We start from the raw sequence: 20,293 nt of genomic DNA on the forward strand, positions 1-20,293 counted from the left end.
CAAGCTATCTAAGGATGGTACTATAGAACGCCACCTTAAGGTAGGCCTAGTGGCGCCATCTCTTGGTCAGGCCGGAAACTTATCAATCCACCCTCGTATTTCTGGATCTTTCAGTATATGGAAGCCTAATGTTGTTAATAAGGGGCACACTTATGTATATTATTTTCACTTGTTGAGCACATTTATCTAACCACAGGATATCTGGACGATTGTGTCTGACTAAGGGGTCAGTCAGAATAGTCCTATCACAGTAAAAGAGATAGTGTTCGTTCTCTTGTACTTTAACTAGACTATATTTGTAATGCGGCTCAAATCTTTATAGTAAACCAGTGTTTAGGGCAATTTTTGGTCAATGATTTAAAAAACATCCTTAAGTGAGCGCGTGTATTCTTGCGCGGCGAGTATCGTACAGCCATCAATGATGAGCTCGATGTTCTCATTGAGATCTCCACAAAGGCGGCATCTGTCAAAAACTGCCGCCATACTAAGGATGCGTTTTTGGTAATTCCTCGTCTTGATTACCCTGTCCTGGATGGCAATGACAAATCCTTCCGTCTCCGGTAAAAGTTCTTCCTGACTTAATCAAAGGTTTGAAGCATCGCTATCCATGCAAGTAAGATCTAATCTTTGGGGTTGTTGTTGCTTATGTAGCTGTTAACCTCGCTAATATTTTTTTATTTCTTTAAAATGTCAGTCTTTTTATAAAACTAAAAAATGTATTGATTAAACTAATATCATTTATCAAAGAACACTTTTATTCATAAAACTTCTACTATTCATAATTGGTTTTATTTTTGGATTTCACAACTTTGATTATCTTGAAAATAAATAACTAAAATATTAATATTTATGTACTTGGTAGAATTTTTTCACATGTAGGGTTTTTAGTGTGATTTCAATTTGATATTTTAAAAAGAAAGGATAGTACTTACTCCAGGCAATAAACGAGACCTCCGTTAGGACCAAATTTCAACTCTGGATCTTCCATTGTATCGTCCACGTGAATGAGTTCTCTTATATCAGCTAAAGGTTCATACACGAAATAGTCAGCTGCAGGATCTAAGTTTACAATCTCTATTATTCTGTTCTCGTCAGCCGCTTGTTGTTGAATGATTGAGCAGTATGTGGACTGGAAAAAGTAAGTTTTATTTAGTTGCCCTCGAAAAAGACTATGCCAAAAGGGTTGTTCGCTATCTCAAACTCAACCTGAACTTGGTTCACGAGAAAGAAATGATCAAAATCAATATATAATCTTATGACAGGGTAAATTCGGATGAAAGTTACAGGACACCGCTCACATTTTACATGACTTCAGGGAAAAAATAATCAGATCTGGATCTGATTACTATTGGATCAAAAATAGGGACTGGAAGGTACTTTTTGTCACACTCATAAGCTACTTTTTCTGGGCTCAAAGAGTACTCTTTTGATAAAGAAGTGGGATATGAGAAAAAAATTATCAAGAAAGAATAAGCTCGTAATTCAAGGTGATTAAAGGTTTAATTTAGTTTTTATTTTACTACCACCTTTCTAAAAAGTCGGTGCATACATAATAAACATAGCACAGTCATATCTGCATATATCGGAGAAACAGCCAAAATTACTTATAAATAATAGAAAGATAATCAGTAATAAAAGTTTAAACTTTAACGGAGAACAATTGCTTGTAGTTTTTATACGTTTCCTTTTTTGTATAAAATTCATGAAGTTATGAAAAATTCCATGAGAAAGCAACCCCTGCAAAAAGATACTAAATTAAAGTGAATTCGAAATGTTGAAATAAAGATTCGTAATTTCAAGCAATAGGATACAGCTTTCTTCTTGTGAAATGATTTCAATTGCCAAAATTTTGTTACTAAACAATAGCCTTAAACTCAAGTAGCATAACAGTTTTTAAACAAGCTTCGAAAAACCCCGAGCACCTGCTTGCTTCCTCATAGACGGAGGGTTTGTATGCATGTATGTAACTTCTTTCTGTTTACCATTTTTTAAAAAGTAAACAAGCCATGGTCATATAATTTCGCCGAACTGTAGCTCCCGTTATTATCCAGTTGTGATAGGATTTTGAGCTAGATCGGCCAATTAGAAGTGTTTTTTTTATTTTATAAGAAAAAAAGAAGAAGAAAAATATATTACCATGTTCCTATGAGAAAAACTGTTTTGGCATTAAAAATTCAACATTACTTACGATGAAATACTAGTACCTATTTATAAATTGATATATTTGTTATCATTTTCGAGATGCGTCGATGCACCTTTTGAAAACAATTTTTAGACATTCCATGGTGCACAAATACCGTTTTTTAGTTTTTAAATAAAATAAGTTACCTTGCTTAGAAAAAGATATTTTTATATTGGGAATGCAACAGTTCTGTATTTTGTGTAATTGTTTTCGTCTTCGAAAAACATCAATTGATCTGATGACGAACTTTCGATGAACTTTCTTGATTAATCAAGAGCGACTTAGAAAGTAAAAAAAAGAAGTCAAACATTTAGTCATTGTAACAGAACTAGAGAAAAACTTCCCTCTGTAAGGAAGGAAAATTTGATACTTATGCGAAAGCAAAGTGATCACGAAATAAGCATTAATAATTACGTCAGAACAGAATACGCCAATAATACTTCGCAGCGGTACTTTTGGTATATAATATTCTTTACGCTGAAGAAATGTTTCGATACAACCAACCATTTGCGAGAAAATAAAAAGAATTAATAAAAAAGGTAAATTAAACAAATTATTTAATTGGCCTGTATTTTTAATCTTGCTTATTAGTAATATTATTGGAAAATATAAAACAGCTTTTTCGACCTTTTAAATGTCAGAATAATTGTAAACAATTTGTACATAGAAATTTTCTTGAAATTTTACAGAAACAAATAAATAACTAGTACAGCTAAAATAAATGTATTTGTTTACAAGGGCAAAATATCTTTTATGAAATTGCTGGTAACGTAATATATAATTTTCGGAATTATTATGTACATTAATCTGTAACATTAATGCAGCTCTTCGCTAGCCCTGTCGTGTGTTTAAAATATACCCCTAATTTTATTATAGATTTTTAATTGCGATTTAGTATTAAATAACGGGATTCACTTTCTCCATGCCAGCTTTTCCCTAACGGACCAATCTCGTTGGAAACTTGTGCAAATCAACTAGTAGTTCACCTTGCTTATCAACCATTAGTTGTAGCTCGTCTGGCGGTATATGTGCCAGAACTGGAGGCTTTGTGACTTTTACTGCATCACATGTTATAGACACCGTATAATCTGTGGCCTAGAAGTTTAACTTTTGTATGACGAAAAACAGAACAGCTGATTTAAGATTTTTCCATTTGCACCTTTCCTCGCTTCTGTGGTTCAGGGTGTACGATTTCTGCAATTGCTTGTGTGTAGCAGTTTCTCTTGCTCGTAGAATGAGATTTCGAGCCTTTTTATGCATTCCTGATGTCCGAAAAATGCATTCCCCAGAATTGGCTTATAGGTATATGTATCTAAAGGCAGTAGAAGTCACAGAGCCTCCAGTTCTGACACATTTAACACCAGACGAGTGCAACTTCACGTCGATCAGCAAGGTGTTTTCGGAATCTCACATTTAATCAGGCTGTGGTCACTCAATGCTTTAAAAGTGCAGACCGATAATCGACGGTGGTGCCGTCAAACGAGCCCACAGGTTTTTAAGATAAGACAATAGATACTTGAGGTTATATCTAGATGATTTGTAGATAATGTAATTAAAAACTTAATAAATTGAAAAAACCAACAGAAAAACAAATAAAAATACATAAATAATTACCGAAATAATTATTTATATATTTCTGCTTGTTTTTCTATTGCTTTTTTCATAAAAACATGTTCTAAGGAAAAACGAAAGATGATGGTAGTATGTTTAAAAGCAGTTTTCATTTAAATTTTGTAATCACTTTCGACATCAATTTTCTTATCGGCAGGTACCTTTCTCAAAATATTACTCTGTTTTTATGGTAATAATACAGAAGGTACCGCTTCCTCTTTTAGTGTTCAGTTGTGTACTGCAACGATAATCACCAGGTCGAAAATGATGACAACAAATTAGATATCAGCTCTCAAACAGTTCTTAATGGGTTAGGTTTCACATGTGCTGACGTTCGGAAAACAACGAAGGAGTAAGAGAGGTAGATCAAACTTTGGCCCCTGAGCGACGTGAAGCGGGGGAAAGTACTACAGAGCCATTTAACGAGCCCGCAAAACAGGATCAAAGTATGTGTCTTCGCGGTTGCCTATATTAGTGACCACAGCCTGCATTTAATCACACGACTGTCAGTATATCGTTGTGGTATGATATAAATTTGGTGTCATTATTGGTCAGTGGATGTCAGGTGATTTGAATCTTACCTATACTACCTATACACAAGAGAGACTTCTGTGTTATTCTCTAGCATCTCTTATGATTCATTTGTCTTTATTTCCTACTAATTTCATATTCACAGTCACGCGAATTTACTAAAAAAAGTATAGAATAATCCTCAATAATTTGCGCAAGATTTTATCATTTAAAAGTAGTATAAAGGACTGTCAAGCTTTTGACTGAAGCTAGCGCAACAATCACCAAAAAATAATGGGATCGATTTCTCAGGACTAAGCTTGCATTGAGGTCAGGGCTTGATTACACTTTTCTGTCGTTGGATGAATAGATGTAGGGTGAGATTCTGAATGCAGTAACCTTGTTACGGTGGGTCCTGGGTAGTTTAGTCTACGAAGCAAAACTAGCGAAGAGCTGCATAAACGTTCGAGATTAATGCATATTGAACAAATTATATATTAGGTCAGCAGCAATTTTATAAAAGATTTTGTAGATCTTTTAAAAAAGTGCTTTACATTGCAAGTCGCTCAATTTCTTTAACAAGTCTCTTTACAGAATTGCCAAACAATCCACTGCAATAGAACGGTGTACTTAATCCATTGCACACCTGCAACTAACTGCAGTTGCAGTCATTCAACGTAGTTCGCGGACGAATTTTTTAATTGCAATTTAGCAATTACAAATAAAATGAAATTTACCATGTTCGAAATAAATTTCGTTTCAGCCGAGTTGTCCATACTAAAGAAACAGCGTAATAAATCCACATAACAATTGGTGCACAGGGTGCGCGCACTGTGGAGGCATGTGTGCGGATTAATCCGCACGACGTACGTTCCGATCATCCATCAGTTGCGCCATCCGTGGAGGCGCATATGTGACGCACGCCATGCGAGTCGCGCGCGTGCGTGAATGAAGCAAACACTCCTTACGCGTGGGTTGACTATTCTAAAATTATTTATTTATATTAAAAGAGGTAAATAAAAAGGTTGAATTAAATAAATGTATCGGAACTTATTAACAAAATACCACGCCTATAGCGGGGATGGTGGAAAAAAGCCCACAATCGCGATCGACTGTCATCAAATTTTCATCTCTTCCCAGATGATAGCGCTACGTGCGGAAACTCTAGGAACTACGAGAACATGTGATGTAAATTTGGAACCGGTATAACTATAACCTATTAATACCGTTGTGCAATTGCAAACTGTTCGTGCTTAGTGGGAAAAAATTGTTGTGCAAAGTGTCAGTGCTAAAAACCTATATAATAAGTTATACAATAATGTCGCGTTGTTTTTGTAAGGGCTGTGATTCGGGTAGTAGGGTACAGAAAGAGAGAGGTGTTAGACGCGAAATCCTCAATATCTATACTTGTGTTCTATTGTTTTTATATTTCTCCTCTTGCTTTAATGTCATTATTCACATCATTGTATAAATTATACAAGCATTATCACTGCGTTCGTGACACCAACTGACACGTGGCATAAACAAACTTAATAATAACACACTCGACACTATACATAGCAGACGACAATTTCTAATTTTATATTTTCACTGAAGGGAAGCTCTAATCTGGGAAGGCATAAGACTCCGAGGACAGGCGATTCCGCGGCCGGCTAATTCCGCGCAGTCCCATATGCGCAGGAAACGGCGGCGTAAAGCGAAAGTGAAAGAGACGGGCAGATCTATTTATATCTTTCACTCTCATGATAAAAAAATATAGATTCTCTATCTCTTTCACATCTATGATATTCTGCTTTGTGATTCTGTTACGCTACACCTACAGGACGGCACCCTTATTGAAAATGCAATTTATAGTTTTTATAAGCATTGAATAATAAATTTTGTTAATTTATAAATTAAAGATTTTTTAGCCCACTGGGTACTCATGTTGCGCGCATGTACGCGCCGCAAAATTTCGTCACAGAGTGATTGTAAACATATTGCATTGTGCCACACCTTGTGCACGCACTTCAGTCAAAATCACAAAATGTGGGCGAACATGGTGAATTTTGGAAGAAATATGAAAATTTATGAAAACGTGTCTCTTGGAATGCTGAGCCCAACGACAAAAGACAAAATCTTTAAATATTTATAAAAACTTTAATAAAAACTTAGATGCTCAAGAAATATAATGTAATCACTGCGGTTTTCCATGCCTAGGCGAAATAAATGAATTCTAAACTTTTAACATATTTGCTAAGATTAATTAAAAACCATTAAAAACGCACTTCGAATAGCATATTAGTCATTGTATAAAACAACCCACTAAAATAGATCGGTGTAACAGTTATGTTGCATATCTTTGATTTACTGAAATTTAGCAATTGGAAATTGAATACAATTCACCATCTTTGAATTGAATTGCTTTTTACCAAAACTCTCAATTGACTTCAACTTTGCGATTAAAGTAGATCGATTTCAATTAAATTTCCCTGGGCAGGGATGAAAACGAAAATTTTATTTCAAGTTTGGAGTTTCTTCTTTCATCGTAGATCAAAATATAATCAATAAATCGAACCTCATAATTTAACTTCCTCGGCAGTTACATTTGCATTACCCCTGCAGAAGTGAATTGTGCAACTCTTAAACGATTCGATCCTAATATAAATTACTTGAAATATAGAGTACCGTGGGGACGAAATCTTTAAATAGGGTACCTTGCTCACGCACAAAAAGTACTCTTTTTTTTTAAATGGGGCAAAAAAATGCATGTATATAGTATATTGACTTTCGGTCGGTTCTATAATCTCGCTTTTCGGGTCGGTGACGAAAAAATCGAAAAATGTATAAGACCAGTGTCCCGAGAAACAAGTTTGATACTTTCATTTCAAACGTTCGTATGATATACGCTCCCTGCTACAGATAAATTTTGCTAACTTCATTTTTCCACTCACTAGGGATTAAAAGTACTTTCTACTCAGACTATTGTTTATCACAGTCAACGGAAGGACAATATAATTAGATTCCGCTTTTATATATTTAAACACTAACAAATAAAATTTGAAATTTAAAATTTTCCAAAACGTACCGATTCTCTCCTAAATAAATTTCTGGTGATAATAGACAAATACATATCCCGCTACGTAAATGGTTCTACTTATTCCAAGTCTCCACAAAATTCTTCCTGTTATAATGATATTAAAGAAACAGCCAACGTTTCTAATAAATAATAGATAAATATATCAAATATATAAAACAATAAGTCTCAAATTTAACAATTTTGAAACAACTCGTACGAGAACAAAACAAAGATATTCACTTTCTTGCGAATTGATTTCAATTGTAAAAAATTTGACACTTAAATATATTCTTAACATGAAATAACTTCAGAGTAAGATTGTTATTATGAAGGTGCTTTACATTGTGGGACTAGTATAGACGTGGGTAGAGATAAAGGAATGGGAGCGAATACAGTCAAGGTTGCCAGGGGGGTATAGGTGGACCCTCCAGGAGATGGTTAGAGTAAAGGAGAAAGAAAGGGCTATCGGGGGAATTATAGCAGGGATTATGGATAGACTGTAGGAAGAAGTTCATGACGCAAGAGACGGGGAGGCGGTGCAAATGAGGACAGTGAAGATAGGAGGGATGACCTGCAAATTTGTGACAGTTTACAATAGGGACGGGATGGAAAGGATTAAGGAAAGGGTGAAAGACTTGCTATGCGAAAGGGAGGAGGGTATGTTGGTACTAGGAGAGAACTATAATGCGAGAATGGGAGGCGAAGGGAGCTTCTACAGGGAGAGACAAAGTTTTGGAAGAAGATCGAAGAATAAGGTAATAAATTAAGATCATCAGCCGTTTAAATTGTGGATAAGAGGAAACGATGACGGAAGGCAAGGTGGGCAAAAAGGGTCATTAGAGGAGAGGGTGAAATGTACGAGGGAGACGATGAGAAGTATCAGGAGCACTTTAGAAAGGTAAATTTTGAAGGGGATTTAGTGGAAGGGATATGGGAGGATCTGAAAGAGAAAGTGAAAGGACGTGTGCAAAAGAAGGTATTTAGAAAGAACAAGAATGGAATAGTGAAGCCGTGGTGGGATAAGGAATGTAAAAAGATGGAAAAAAGGTGAAAAGGAAGTACAAGAAGTGGAAAGAGGGAACCGCGAGAAGGGAGGAGTGCATCGAAATGTGGAAGGAGGTTAGATTGATATGTAAGAAGAGCAGAAAAAGGAGATAGATCTGGAAGAGGAGTTTAGAAGCGGTAAGACAGAAGGGGACGTGCGAAAAAAAATTAATAGGTTTAGGAAACGTAGGGCGGGGATAAGTGAGAAGATAGGGAATGAGGAATGGAAGCCATTTTGTAAAGAATCATTTCAGGGTTTTAGAAGAACGAGGAGCTAGATCGGGAGGTTCTGAATGGGGGGGGGGGGGGAGATTAAGAAGCAGAGAAGGAAGTTGAAAAGGTCTAAGTCAGCAGGGCTGGACAGGGTAGAGAACGAAGCATGGCTGTTTTAGCACACAAGAGGTAAGGGAGAGGCTGATGAAGGTAGTGAACAAAGTATGGAGGGGGAGGGATTCTCAAGAGTGTGGAGGGAGGGGTTGATCATGCCACTGTATATAAAAGGGGGTAGGGAGAGACAGGAAAATTATAGATGGAGTGCGCTAATGAATATGTCGCAGAAAGTACACGCGATGGTGTTGGCGGATAGGCTGCAGAAGGATGTTGAGGGGAAAGAAATATTGCCGGAGACGCAGGCGGACGTAGAAAGGGGTAACCGTACGATAAGACTATCACATAACTGCCGAAATAATGGCCAATCACGCCTCAGTATCATCTGCGAAAGTGGTACCCGAATTACGTATCTTAGGTCTTGAAGCAAATCAAGAAAAAATTAACGAGCGATTCAGTCCAAACGAAAATGTAACTTCGTACAAACTACATCTAACGTATTCAAGTTTAATGGGAATGGCCCAAGCATTCATTAAACGTTTCTGGAACGAAAATATTCGTAGAAAAATAGCAAGTATATTAGAATACAGATTCCACGACAATCGAGAAAATTCAACCATGATCGAACACGCGATAAAAGTGGTTTCAAATGTTAAAGATTTTATTCTCCCACCTCCGGAATCGGACGTAGTTTAGCAACTCTACAGGCACTTCACTGAAGAGGCAAAAAATGCCATTTTTATGAAAAAGGTAGAAATGTACTCGGATCTTTTAGATGTGCTTGAAACTTGCGATGGAGCAAGCAGTTTAAACCGAAACCATGGCTTGCTTATGAGAATGCAAGCCACTCAAGTCCAACAGGCGAAGGCCATGGTGCACAGGACACTCGGAATAGACCCACGGGCTTTGAGAAGCCAATCAGAACACCCAGTAGGAAATCGTAACGACGGATGGAAAGTCGCGCCGGAGCCGAAAGGTCTAGGATCTCATAGATCGCTCGGAACGATACAACGCAGGCAAATTCAAACACAAATACTCTTGATCGAGAGTGGAAAATTAAAAGATGTTTTAAACCTGTTTTTGGAACGCAAACGTGCAAAAAGGGTATTTATCGTCGTAATGATTACTACAAATAAAAAAAAACACTGCCGAGTACGGAGATTGTCAACAATCTTAAAACACAAACAGATCCTATCAAAATTCATCTTCTGAAAACAAACATGTTCGTTTACTCGAATGTATCGTGGATGAAAACGAATCGAAGACGGAAAATGAACTTTCGAATGATCATGATTATAATGAAATACTTTCGGGAAACGGATCAATCCCTTGTTATCTATGAACGTAACGGTGGAACTTAAAAACAAAATAAAATGACCAATGATAAATTGTACAGACAACAAAATAAAAACCGAAAACTCAATCGCCACTTTAAGTTTACGTGACCAGGAAAAACACTTAACCATTAAACGACAAATTAAATCTCAAAAAGACGATGAAAAAAGTGATATTTGTAATCTAGATAAAAGCATGTATTCTCTTCAAGAAAAATAAAATTCTGTTGAATTCACAAGCGATAATAAAACACCTGATTCGCTTGACGAACTATTATTTTCCCCCGATGATATTACTCCATGTTCCGATAAATACACAAAACCGAAAACCGAGTATAACACTGGGTTTCTTTACCTAATTTCCTCTTGCTGCGATACCACTGCTCATCAACCAGGTGAGTAAGACTTTTATAAGAATAAATTAACATTAATTAATGAAAAGTCATACCCTCGCTGCAACGCATCCGTTTCAAAATAAGGTCAAAAATTGTCATGCGGATAACAGCTATAAACCAAATATAACAAGTCATATTTCTACCGAAAACATCCAATTCTAATGGCTGACAGAGAAGAAGTGGCAAAGGAAATTGCTTGCAAGGTGTAGTACGTCCTCAGGACAATAATTGCCGGCAACGAAAGGCGTGCTAACCTCAACTAAGGTTAAATTACAGCCCGCAAAATAACACACGCTAAATGTGATAACTAATCACAAAAACAAAACAAAATCATAAAATAAATTCTAAACAACGCTAGGATCGAAATCCCCCCCCCCCCCTTTTTCTGTTTACCTATTATTATTTCCTCTAGAAATAAAAACCTTTCCTTAATGTTATTAAGAAAATAAAGAAAAAGTGATCACGTATCACACAAAAATAACAGTAAACTCCCAAAATGAATTCTATGTTAAAAGAACCGCAAAAATTAAATTCACTTTTCTAAAATAAGTATAATGCGAAATCGCTGCTCTCAAACAAGTTTAACAGTAGAAATTTGGAGTATTGAACAAACTTATCTCCGCTTACATTCAGACAAAAATCTCGATACTTATTTTCCGAGTCTTTTATATTTCTTTTTAAATTAAAACTTTACCCAGCTCGCTTTCCAAATAGCTAGCAGGGGGCAGGTGTAACGCTCAATTATCACGTTTCTGAATACTACACTGAGAAAAAAATACTTCTGAAACAATGAAATATTGGTTTGAAGCATCAAACGGTGCTTTCGCGCTCGGTCAAATGCATATATAATAAATTCGAAAGCATATGCTATTGTTTCTTATTTTCTTAATTCAATTGAAATATTATTAAATTATTAAAAAAATGATTAGACTCAACTCAAGATGTCCTCTAACTAATAGTAAAATATTATAAAGTTAACTCCACGTGATCGTTGCAACAGTAGAAAAGTTTAACTGTATAGTACACTGCCATAATTTATTAGCAGGAATTTCAGATTCAAATACGGAAAATATTGATTAAAATTCAATATAAATTTGTTTTCCAGAAATTAAAATCTAAAGAATTTACACCTTTGGTTAGGGAAGACGTATTACTTATACCTTATGAGAAACGCACTTTATTAAAATATCCGCTATCGCCGAGAATCGAACGCACGCACCGCTCGCTTAAAATCGCACGCCTTATCCCTAATGCTACGACGCCACGCTGAGGACGAAACCATAAAATACTGATGGCATTCATTCGACACTTCTGGACTTACAAGGGAAATGCCTCCTCTGCTGCACTGACTTTTTGATTAACCTATTATCAATTGATAGTATGTAAAAAATAATTAGACAGATAATAGATTTAATGCTTTCACGTTGATTCATTCTGATAAAAAGAGGTATTTCTGGTTCCAATCTTGTATAAATATACGTTTTGTATACGACTGGAATCCGAAATATCTCTTTTTATTAATGAGATACGTGTCCCGGCTTTTTTGTAAGTCGACCTTGTTTAAAAATTATAAACGTATGAAAATCACGGTCGCCGGGGCTGCCAAATGCCTACCGAGTCACGCGCTGCTCTTTTCAGCCAGCGTCACTGGCCAATTGGTAAAGGGCCTATCTAACGTACAGTCTGTCGCTAGTTCAAATCTTTTATTTGACAACTTTTTTTTTCGCATATTAAATATGTCAAATGATAATTTTTAATGCCTTCGGCGATCAATTTTTTCCCCTCTGAAACAGTAAAATTATTGGGAAATAACTATTATGCAGACACTTCTCAATTCATTTATTTGCATAATCGTAATTTATCGTAATTTATTGCCCATGTTGTGGAAAGACGTTATGTTTCAAATGTTTTTGCTTCGATTATCATCCACAAATATACTACGAACAATAAATAAATTTTTAAACGTCCTTAGGTAATTTAAAATTTAATCAATATAAAAAAATATATTTTTCAAATTTTTATGGTGTTTTGTGTTAAGACAATTTTTCTCAAGAAATAAAAATTTTAAAGCCATATCTCGCTAATTTTTTTTCCACTTTTCTCTTTTTTAAATAGAATTATAAGAAGTTATAATAACTTTAATGTACACTTCAAAAAGAATTTAATTACAGTCAAATCTTGTAGATATAAACAATCCTGTCTGGGAATGAGAGTAAAATAGTAAATTAATAAATGTCAGTTAATTTTTCTGTAACAATATTCTACATTATAAATTTTAACTGAATTAATAATTGCGAAAAGTGATTACTGATTAACAATAGACATTGTTAGATAAAAAAAACATTTGTAACATTCATATTTTGCATCGTTTCAAGCTAAATAGTATAATAGAATCCATTTCTTTTATTCGTTTTTATTTTAAGTTTTGACTTAAATATTTACTCTGAATATTTATTCAATAATTACTTGTACAAAATGTGTAATATTATTTTTTAAATAAATTCTTACATATTTATAAAACAATATTATAAAATATATATTATTATAAAATAATATAATATTATAAAATAATTATAGAATAATAAAATCCCCGTTAAAAATTTCCGAATTATGAAATTCCTGAATTATAGGAATTAACAAATTTCTGTTCTTTAAAAATAAATATTATTTATTTATTAAAAACACAATAACCAAATATCTGTATCAAAGAAATTTTGTATCAATGTTTAAACTATATGAAAATTATTTGTTGAATTTTAAATAACAATAATTTTATAAAAATTATATGAAGAAATTAGTTTAAAGACTGCATATTTCTAAACAAAATTGATTATTCAGAAATACATTCTTTTTCATTATTGTTATTTAACATTTTTAAAAATTATTTTATACAGTTTTGAACATTAAAGAAATTTCTCTGATAAAAGTATTAGTTTATTCCAATAAAAAAAATAATATTCAACAAAACCTTTTTTTTTATTCTTTAAATTCTGTAATTTCCTGGTTCGGCCATTTTATAATTCGGTAATTTTCTGTCGAAAATTTTGTTGCCATAAAATTTTCATATAGGGTCATATTCTAAACTGTGGTGAATTTTATTATTCAAGAATTTTTCTATTCGGGGTTTTTATATTTCGGCAACTTTACCATTTTTGGAGTTTTATTTTTCGGGATTTTTCGGCCGTCCGCTCACAAATTGCCAAGTTCAAACTTTGAAACAAAATTTAATACACCAATCACATCGGCTAGAAATATGTTTCAGTGTGTTTTGTATATATTTCCAGCTCTATTTGATTGTGGCCAATTTTTTTGGAAGATTCGAAAATATATTAATTTAACCCATTTGTATAGGCTGATGAATCATAAAAAATATTTTATAGATTGGAGAGGTTCAATACTTTTGGTTCAATTTTACTATGCCTTACATACGGTTACGCAATTTTCTAAATATTTGCATTTATGTTTCATACAACATGATTTTTCTTCACCTTGAAATCTTTTACCTTAGAAAGATATACATATCTACATATGATAATAGAATATACAGATGACTCAACATTTATTTTTCTTCATTTCTATCACAGATGCTGTAGATCTGATAGTGTATGATTTTGAATGTATTCAAAAGCGCCACTCATTGTAACTACAGTAAATACTATTAAATCGAAATTATCTTTGTTTCGCGGAAATAATTTTCTCTAGAAGTTAAAAGGATACTTTGTTAATTCAAAAGTATATTTAACACTTTAAATACAACATTTGTTCGAAATAAATGTGCATTTATTTTTCTTAACTTTATATGCTTGAGCTTCATATGATCATCAATATTTTAACCTATAGTAGTGTACTTTTTATTAAAAAAACTCAAATTATTTCACTCAAAACAAAATTTATTGGATTATTGACATAAACCATTGTATTAATAATGCAGAATTCAAAAGCACCAGCACTTTTGATTCAAGAGTACTTTTTTCTCAGTGTAGTTGTTTGAAAAGCTACCCAGTCTAAGTCCCATTTTAAAAAGGGTGCAGATGAGGAGTTTTATGTTTGAGAAACATAGCGTATCGCAAATTGATAACGAAGCCATATAACTTACTGATATGTGTGCATTTCTTTCAAGTAAATTCAAGTAGGGAAAAGGTGATTACGCCAAGCCGAATCATCCTATTGCGTCACGGACCATATCGATGAAAAATGGTGATTTTAATATCTCATTAGAGATTGTGTTTAAAACCCAGGTTCACTACACTGGTTGCTTCTCGAGTCTCAATATATTTTCCTGCTTGTAGTTAGTTACTTCGAAATAAGAAAAGAGCCCAAGCTCTGTTCCCGCCCTAAAAAATGGTAGATTTTCTACCTGCGTACAATTTTTAAGGGAAGAGATAGAGATTGGGCCCTTTTCTTATTTCGGGGTAATCGATTTAAGTAAATTTCGTCAGGGTCAAAGCGACCCCCATTTACAGTGCGAGGGTTAACTGTGACTTCTTTACTTTTCTTTACCGTTCACATAAACATAATGTTTCCTATTGAAAGGGTATGTCCTTAGCAAATTGAAATCTTTATCTTGGGCATCTATTTTAGATAGCTTTTCAATTAAAATACCGTGGCTAACTGTCAAAAGCTTTCTTTAAGTCTGCAAAAACTACTGCAGGGTGTCCACAAGATTGAATTTTCCAAATTTCCCTGACGATTCCCTGACACTTAGACGAAGTTCCCTGACAGGAAATTGTTAAAAAAGCGAATAAGGTTTCAATAATGTGCCAAGCAAAATAGTTAAACAAGCCAGAAAATGCGCTTTACATGGCAATATAGATTAATTAAGGTCAAACAACTCAGCAGCGCCACTAACGAAAAACAAAATGTCATATAATGGATATATTTTGCTATTTTTTGTTGTTGCTAATATTCACCCAAAAAAATTTTTTTTCTCTATTTGGTTTCGAGAAAACAGGGCGGCGCTAGCTTGCCGTCAACTCAGCGGGGTACCCTCTAAAAAAACTCATAAAATTAAAAAAAAATGACTAGGTTAGATTTTTTGTTATTTTTTGCTTTACAATGCGCTATGAATCGCTTTTGTAAAATGAACCCTTATTTTTTTAAATTATTCCCTGTAATGAAAAAAGTATTAAAAAATGACTAGGATAGATTTTTTTCTATTTATCTGCTTTCCAATGTGATATGAAGCACTTTTTTTTAAATAAACCTTAATTTTAGAAAGCAACCCTCTGTTCTACAAAAACTTATTTAAAAAAAGAAAATCTCTAGGTGTAAAATACTTATATAATATTAACATAGTATTTTTAAAGCATAACTGAGGACCAAAATTATTCTTCACCCCTAATCGTTACAAAAACAACCCCCGTATTTGTATCCGAATACAAAAAATTAACCCTTAGATAAAAAAACAACACTCTGCAATGAAAACACGTATTGAAAAAGTTAGTTATCTACATAGATGGAACTTACTTATAAAATAGTAAAATGTTACTTTCAAGCATAATTATTTCTCACCCCTAATCTTTACAAAAATAACCCTCATAATGTATAAGCTAAAATTGCAACATCTTTTACAAAAATATTTTGCAGTCTATGTGTGTATATACAAAAAATATAATTTCCCTTTTTCGATGCACCTTTTAATATCTTTAAATAACTTCCAACACAACAAATTCTTAACGAAAAAAATCCATGTTCATATAACGAACAATCTAAATGTTCAGAATGATTGAAAATTTTTTGAGAGCAGACTTTTTCTAAAGTAATTTTTTCAAATAGTGATTAAAACTATTTTTAAAGATAAGTTGAAATAATTTCAAAACCCTAAAAAGCAGACGTGTGACTGGGGATGCTGGGGATATACATATGACCATTTGCCCAAAATCACATTCATAAAAAAATAAATCCCGTTCTGTACATAATTATCACATAATATCAAGTCATCGATTACCCCAGGAAACCACCCATAACGTTAAATATGACTTAATTTGATGAGAAGACCTTTGCGAATCTTTTCGATTCTGCTACTATCGGAACTCCTCAAATTTCGAACTTATCCAGGTATATTATCCAGGTATATCAGTCACCTTTTTTTTAGCAGACCCAATGCTCTAAGTTATGAAATTCTAGCATGGCAAAAAAAACCCTTGTCGCAAAATTGGTCTGAATTTGATTGGTGGCAGAATATGTACATTTTTTAGTACCTACCTTAGTGAAACCCATATAAATTCGACCTTATCCAGGTAAATCGGTCACATGATTTTTTTATCGACTCAATGTTATAAGGAATCAAGTTTTAGTATCCCCACAAAAATACCCTTATCGCAAAATTCGTCTGAATTTGACTAGTGGTAGACTATGTGCATTTCTGGACAACTGCATTAGGGAAACCCATACAAATTCAACGTTATCCAGGTAGATCGTTCAATTGATTTTTTTATCGACTCAATGCTGTAAATGATCAAGTTTCATTAACCCCAAAAAACTGCCCTTATCGTGAAGTTAATCTTAATTTTGTTGGTATTATATGACAATTTTGTACAGAACGGGATGCACTTTTTTCGAATGCGATTTGGACAAATGGTTCTCTTAGATAAAAGAACATAGATAAAACACAGATAAAAGCCAAAATGTATGTTAAAACATACATGTAGATCCCCAGCATCCCTGTTCACAAAAGTGGTTTTTAGGATTTTAAAATGATTTCAACTTATCATTAAAAATAGTTTTAATAACTATATGAAAAAATTAACACACCTAGACTGAAAAATAACTTTGATGAGAAATAATTATGATTAAAAATACCATCTTACTATATTATAAGTAAGTTCCATCTATGTTTTACAAAAATGATTTATATGGCTTTGGAAATTAAAGAAAGAACACAAAAATTAGGAGCACAAAAATCCCAGCATTTAATGTATACAATTTTTGGCATCAATCTGTATCAGCCATAATTTTGTTTCTTAGTTATGTTTTAAAAATACCGTGTTAATATTTTATAAGTGTTTTCCATTTAGATAGTTTCCTTTTTTTAAATACGTTGTTGCAGCACAGGGAGTTGCTTTTTAAAATAAAGTTTGATTTTACAAAAGTGTTTATATCATATTAGAAAGCAAAAAAAATAGAAAAAAAATCTAGCCTAGTCATTTTTTTGAAACTTTTTTTCATTACAGGGGGTAATTTTTTTAAATTAGGTTTGATTTTACAAAAGCGATTCATAGCCCATTGTAAAGCCGCTGGGTTTTCTGACTAAAGGATATGCATGAAAGAATATGTATCAAAACTGTAAATAAAGAAATAACTACAAATAAAAAACTAGGAATCGAATTATATTTTTAAAGAATGTACATTAAAAAAATATTTATATTGATATTAGGAAGTGTTTCCAAACTATTATAAAAACATATAAATTTCTATTTTCCCTGACAGCTGCTTCATTTCCCTGACAAAATTTATTTTCCCTGACTTCCCTGATATGTGACCACCCTGTCTTGAAGTAACCCACAAAAAAAGTGTGCGGGGACGTCCATTAGCATGTTCGCTATAATTTCCCAACTTTTTAAGACCAAATATTCATTATTCTAGGAAAAAAGCAGGGGGAACCTAAAACTGGTTAAATCGATAATTTTCTAAGTATCACATGCCCTTAAGCAGTTTACCTTGTGTCACAAAAGGTTAATTTTTTTATATTTCCCTAATGTTTTACATGTGGAATGTTTTAGAGTTCAATGGTCCGACTTAAATGTTGCGTTAATTGTTTGACTTGTCGGACAATAATAAATATTGTCTTTTCTACCTTAAAAAAGGTCTACAACGTTTCTCGCTCTCACAAAAATCTCTCTAGCACGAACTAAGTGACCTGTTCCGAGCACAGGATTTAAAAATATCAAGAAAAAGATACATTGAAAAATTGTGAACAAGTTGGCATCATTTGAGCAGGAACATGCAATGAGTAAAACCTAAGATCTCGCAATACCTTTGAAATATGTTAAACTTTTATTTATTCCGTGTCATTTTGTAAAATATAAGAAGCGTTTACCACCTTGCGTAGAAAATAATATAAAATTTTAAATAAACACACCATCCAAGATATTTAATCATAAAGCTTATTAAAGAGTAAAAAGGTATTTCTAAAAGTCATACCAATTAATAACGTAGTGGCTAGCCTACCGGCGCTGAAAACATTGTTGGTTGCCAGCGCCGGCAAGATTGCATGCTGCCGGCTTTTTTTCCTTTTTTACATTTGTTTTAAATCGTATATTGATATATGTTGATGCGCTGATTGCAAACCTAGACATGAAAACACCGGCAAATATTGTTTTCAATGTTAAAACTTTAAAAAAATTAAGTTTTTTATTTACGAAGTTTATATACAATATCTGTACCGTCAAAAAGCATATTTCAAGCATACGAAAGGGACTTTTAAGCATTTTAGAGTAAGAGTCGCATTTGCGACTCAAGAATTACTATTGACGTCTCGTGAGGGCGAAAATGCACCCCTGTGACTGGTTACAGAAATAACTTTGGGCGCACCCCTATTCCTTTTCCAACGACTCGTGGGGGCGGGAAAGCACCCTAGTGACTGGTCAAAGAAATAATTTAAGGTCGCACACCTACCCCTTTACTAACGTCTTGAGGAGGCGAGAAGGCACCCCTGTGACTGGTCACATGCATAATGTTGGTCCCTAACTATTGCCAACTTCTTATGGCGAGGCTAGAATGAATTCCTGAATGGTTTATTTTATAATAATTTATTTTTACCGTTACTGTAACTTTTTGTCAGTACGTATTTTTTATACATAACCTTTTTATGGGTTTTTTCACACCACTTTTTGGAGAGAGTTTGCATTCGGTGACACCCACCCCCAATCAAAACCTCATACCTAACCAGCAGTCCCACTCATTTTTCATATCACTCTCAGGATATGAACAGAATCCTAACTCGTTTCGAGTATCCCATTTCCGTGTACCGAGTATTTCAATCTTTCTTTTTACAAACATGATTTTTATCAGTTTTGAAATTAAAAATTATATTTTCAGGTATTTGGATGACTGTATACGTAATTCTCTTTTATTTCGTATTTTGCTCTTCGCGAAAAGTAGCCGGCCACCAACAATCTTGCTGGCGCCGGTAATAGACTCCACCAATTAATAAACTGAAAACTCACTACTTATTAATTGATTATGAAAAATTAATTAATTTATAATTTTTCCAAATTTTCTATATTATTGGGTCTTGACATGTCTCGACAATTTTGCCAAATATTGACAGTGCATTTCAAAAAGCAAAAACAAAAAAAAACTTTTTAGAAACTCCGCCAACACATGCAAACCATAGGGGAATACGGGCACTGTTATTCCCTCGATGGCCGCTCGGAGCGCATGATGTCACGAGTGAGAATGCTCTATATATATTGTATACCATGTATGAAATCTGATAGTTACAAAAAAAATGACCATAAACTTTCAATTAGGAGCGCCATATATGCAGTATTATGGAATTCTCGCGAAATAAGTAATTCTCTCAATTCTCTTTTGTATTTTATAAAAACGCATTTATAACTTTTTCCAGATACAATTATAATCTACAAGTTGCAGACGTACAAATGTACGAATCTCTTCAAAACTGGATTTTTTACGTTGTAAAATGTTTTGAAGAAATAACAAATCTAAAAAGCAGAAAACACCTGAATATTTTACCTTAATATGAAGAAAAGGCTTTATAATGAATACAGAAGTGCAAATTTCCTGGACTTTAGGATTAACACAGGAATGTAAACTGTAGATAAGCTAAAAAAGACTATCCCCATGAACTTCTGTGACTGTAAATCTT

General features: G+C 33.6%; 1 protein-coding gene across 1 annotated transcript in view; it reads right to left on the minus strand.

Annotated features, from left to right (window-relative positions):
• LOC117179456 (GPN-loop GTPase 3) overlaps positions 1–20,293 on the minus strand; it is a 53,815-nt gene that overhangs the window by 28,905 nt on the left and 4,617 nt on the right. Inside the window, exon 3 of the mRNA XM_033371283.1 lies at positions 933–1,129. Within this exon, the coding sequence (XP_033227174.1) occupies positions 933–988 (56 nt within the window). The 5' untranslated portion in view covers positions 989–1,129. The remainder of the gene's footprint in view (positions 1–932; positions 1,130–20,293) is intronic.

This window comes from Belonocnema kinseyi, chromosome 9, assembly GCF_010883055.1.
Source record: "Belonocnema kinseyi isolate 2016_QV_RU_SX_M_011 chromosome 9, B_treatae_v1, whole genome shotgun sequence".
In the NCBI taxonomy this organism is placed as follows: Eukaryota; Metazoa; Arthropoda; class Insecta; order Hymenoptera; family Cynipidae; genus Belonocnema; species Belonocnema kinseyi.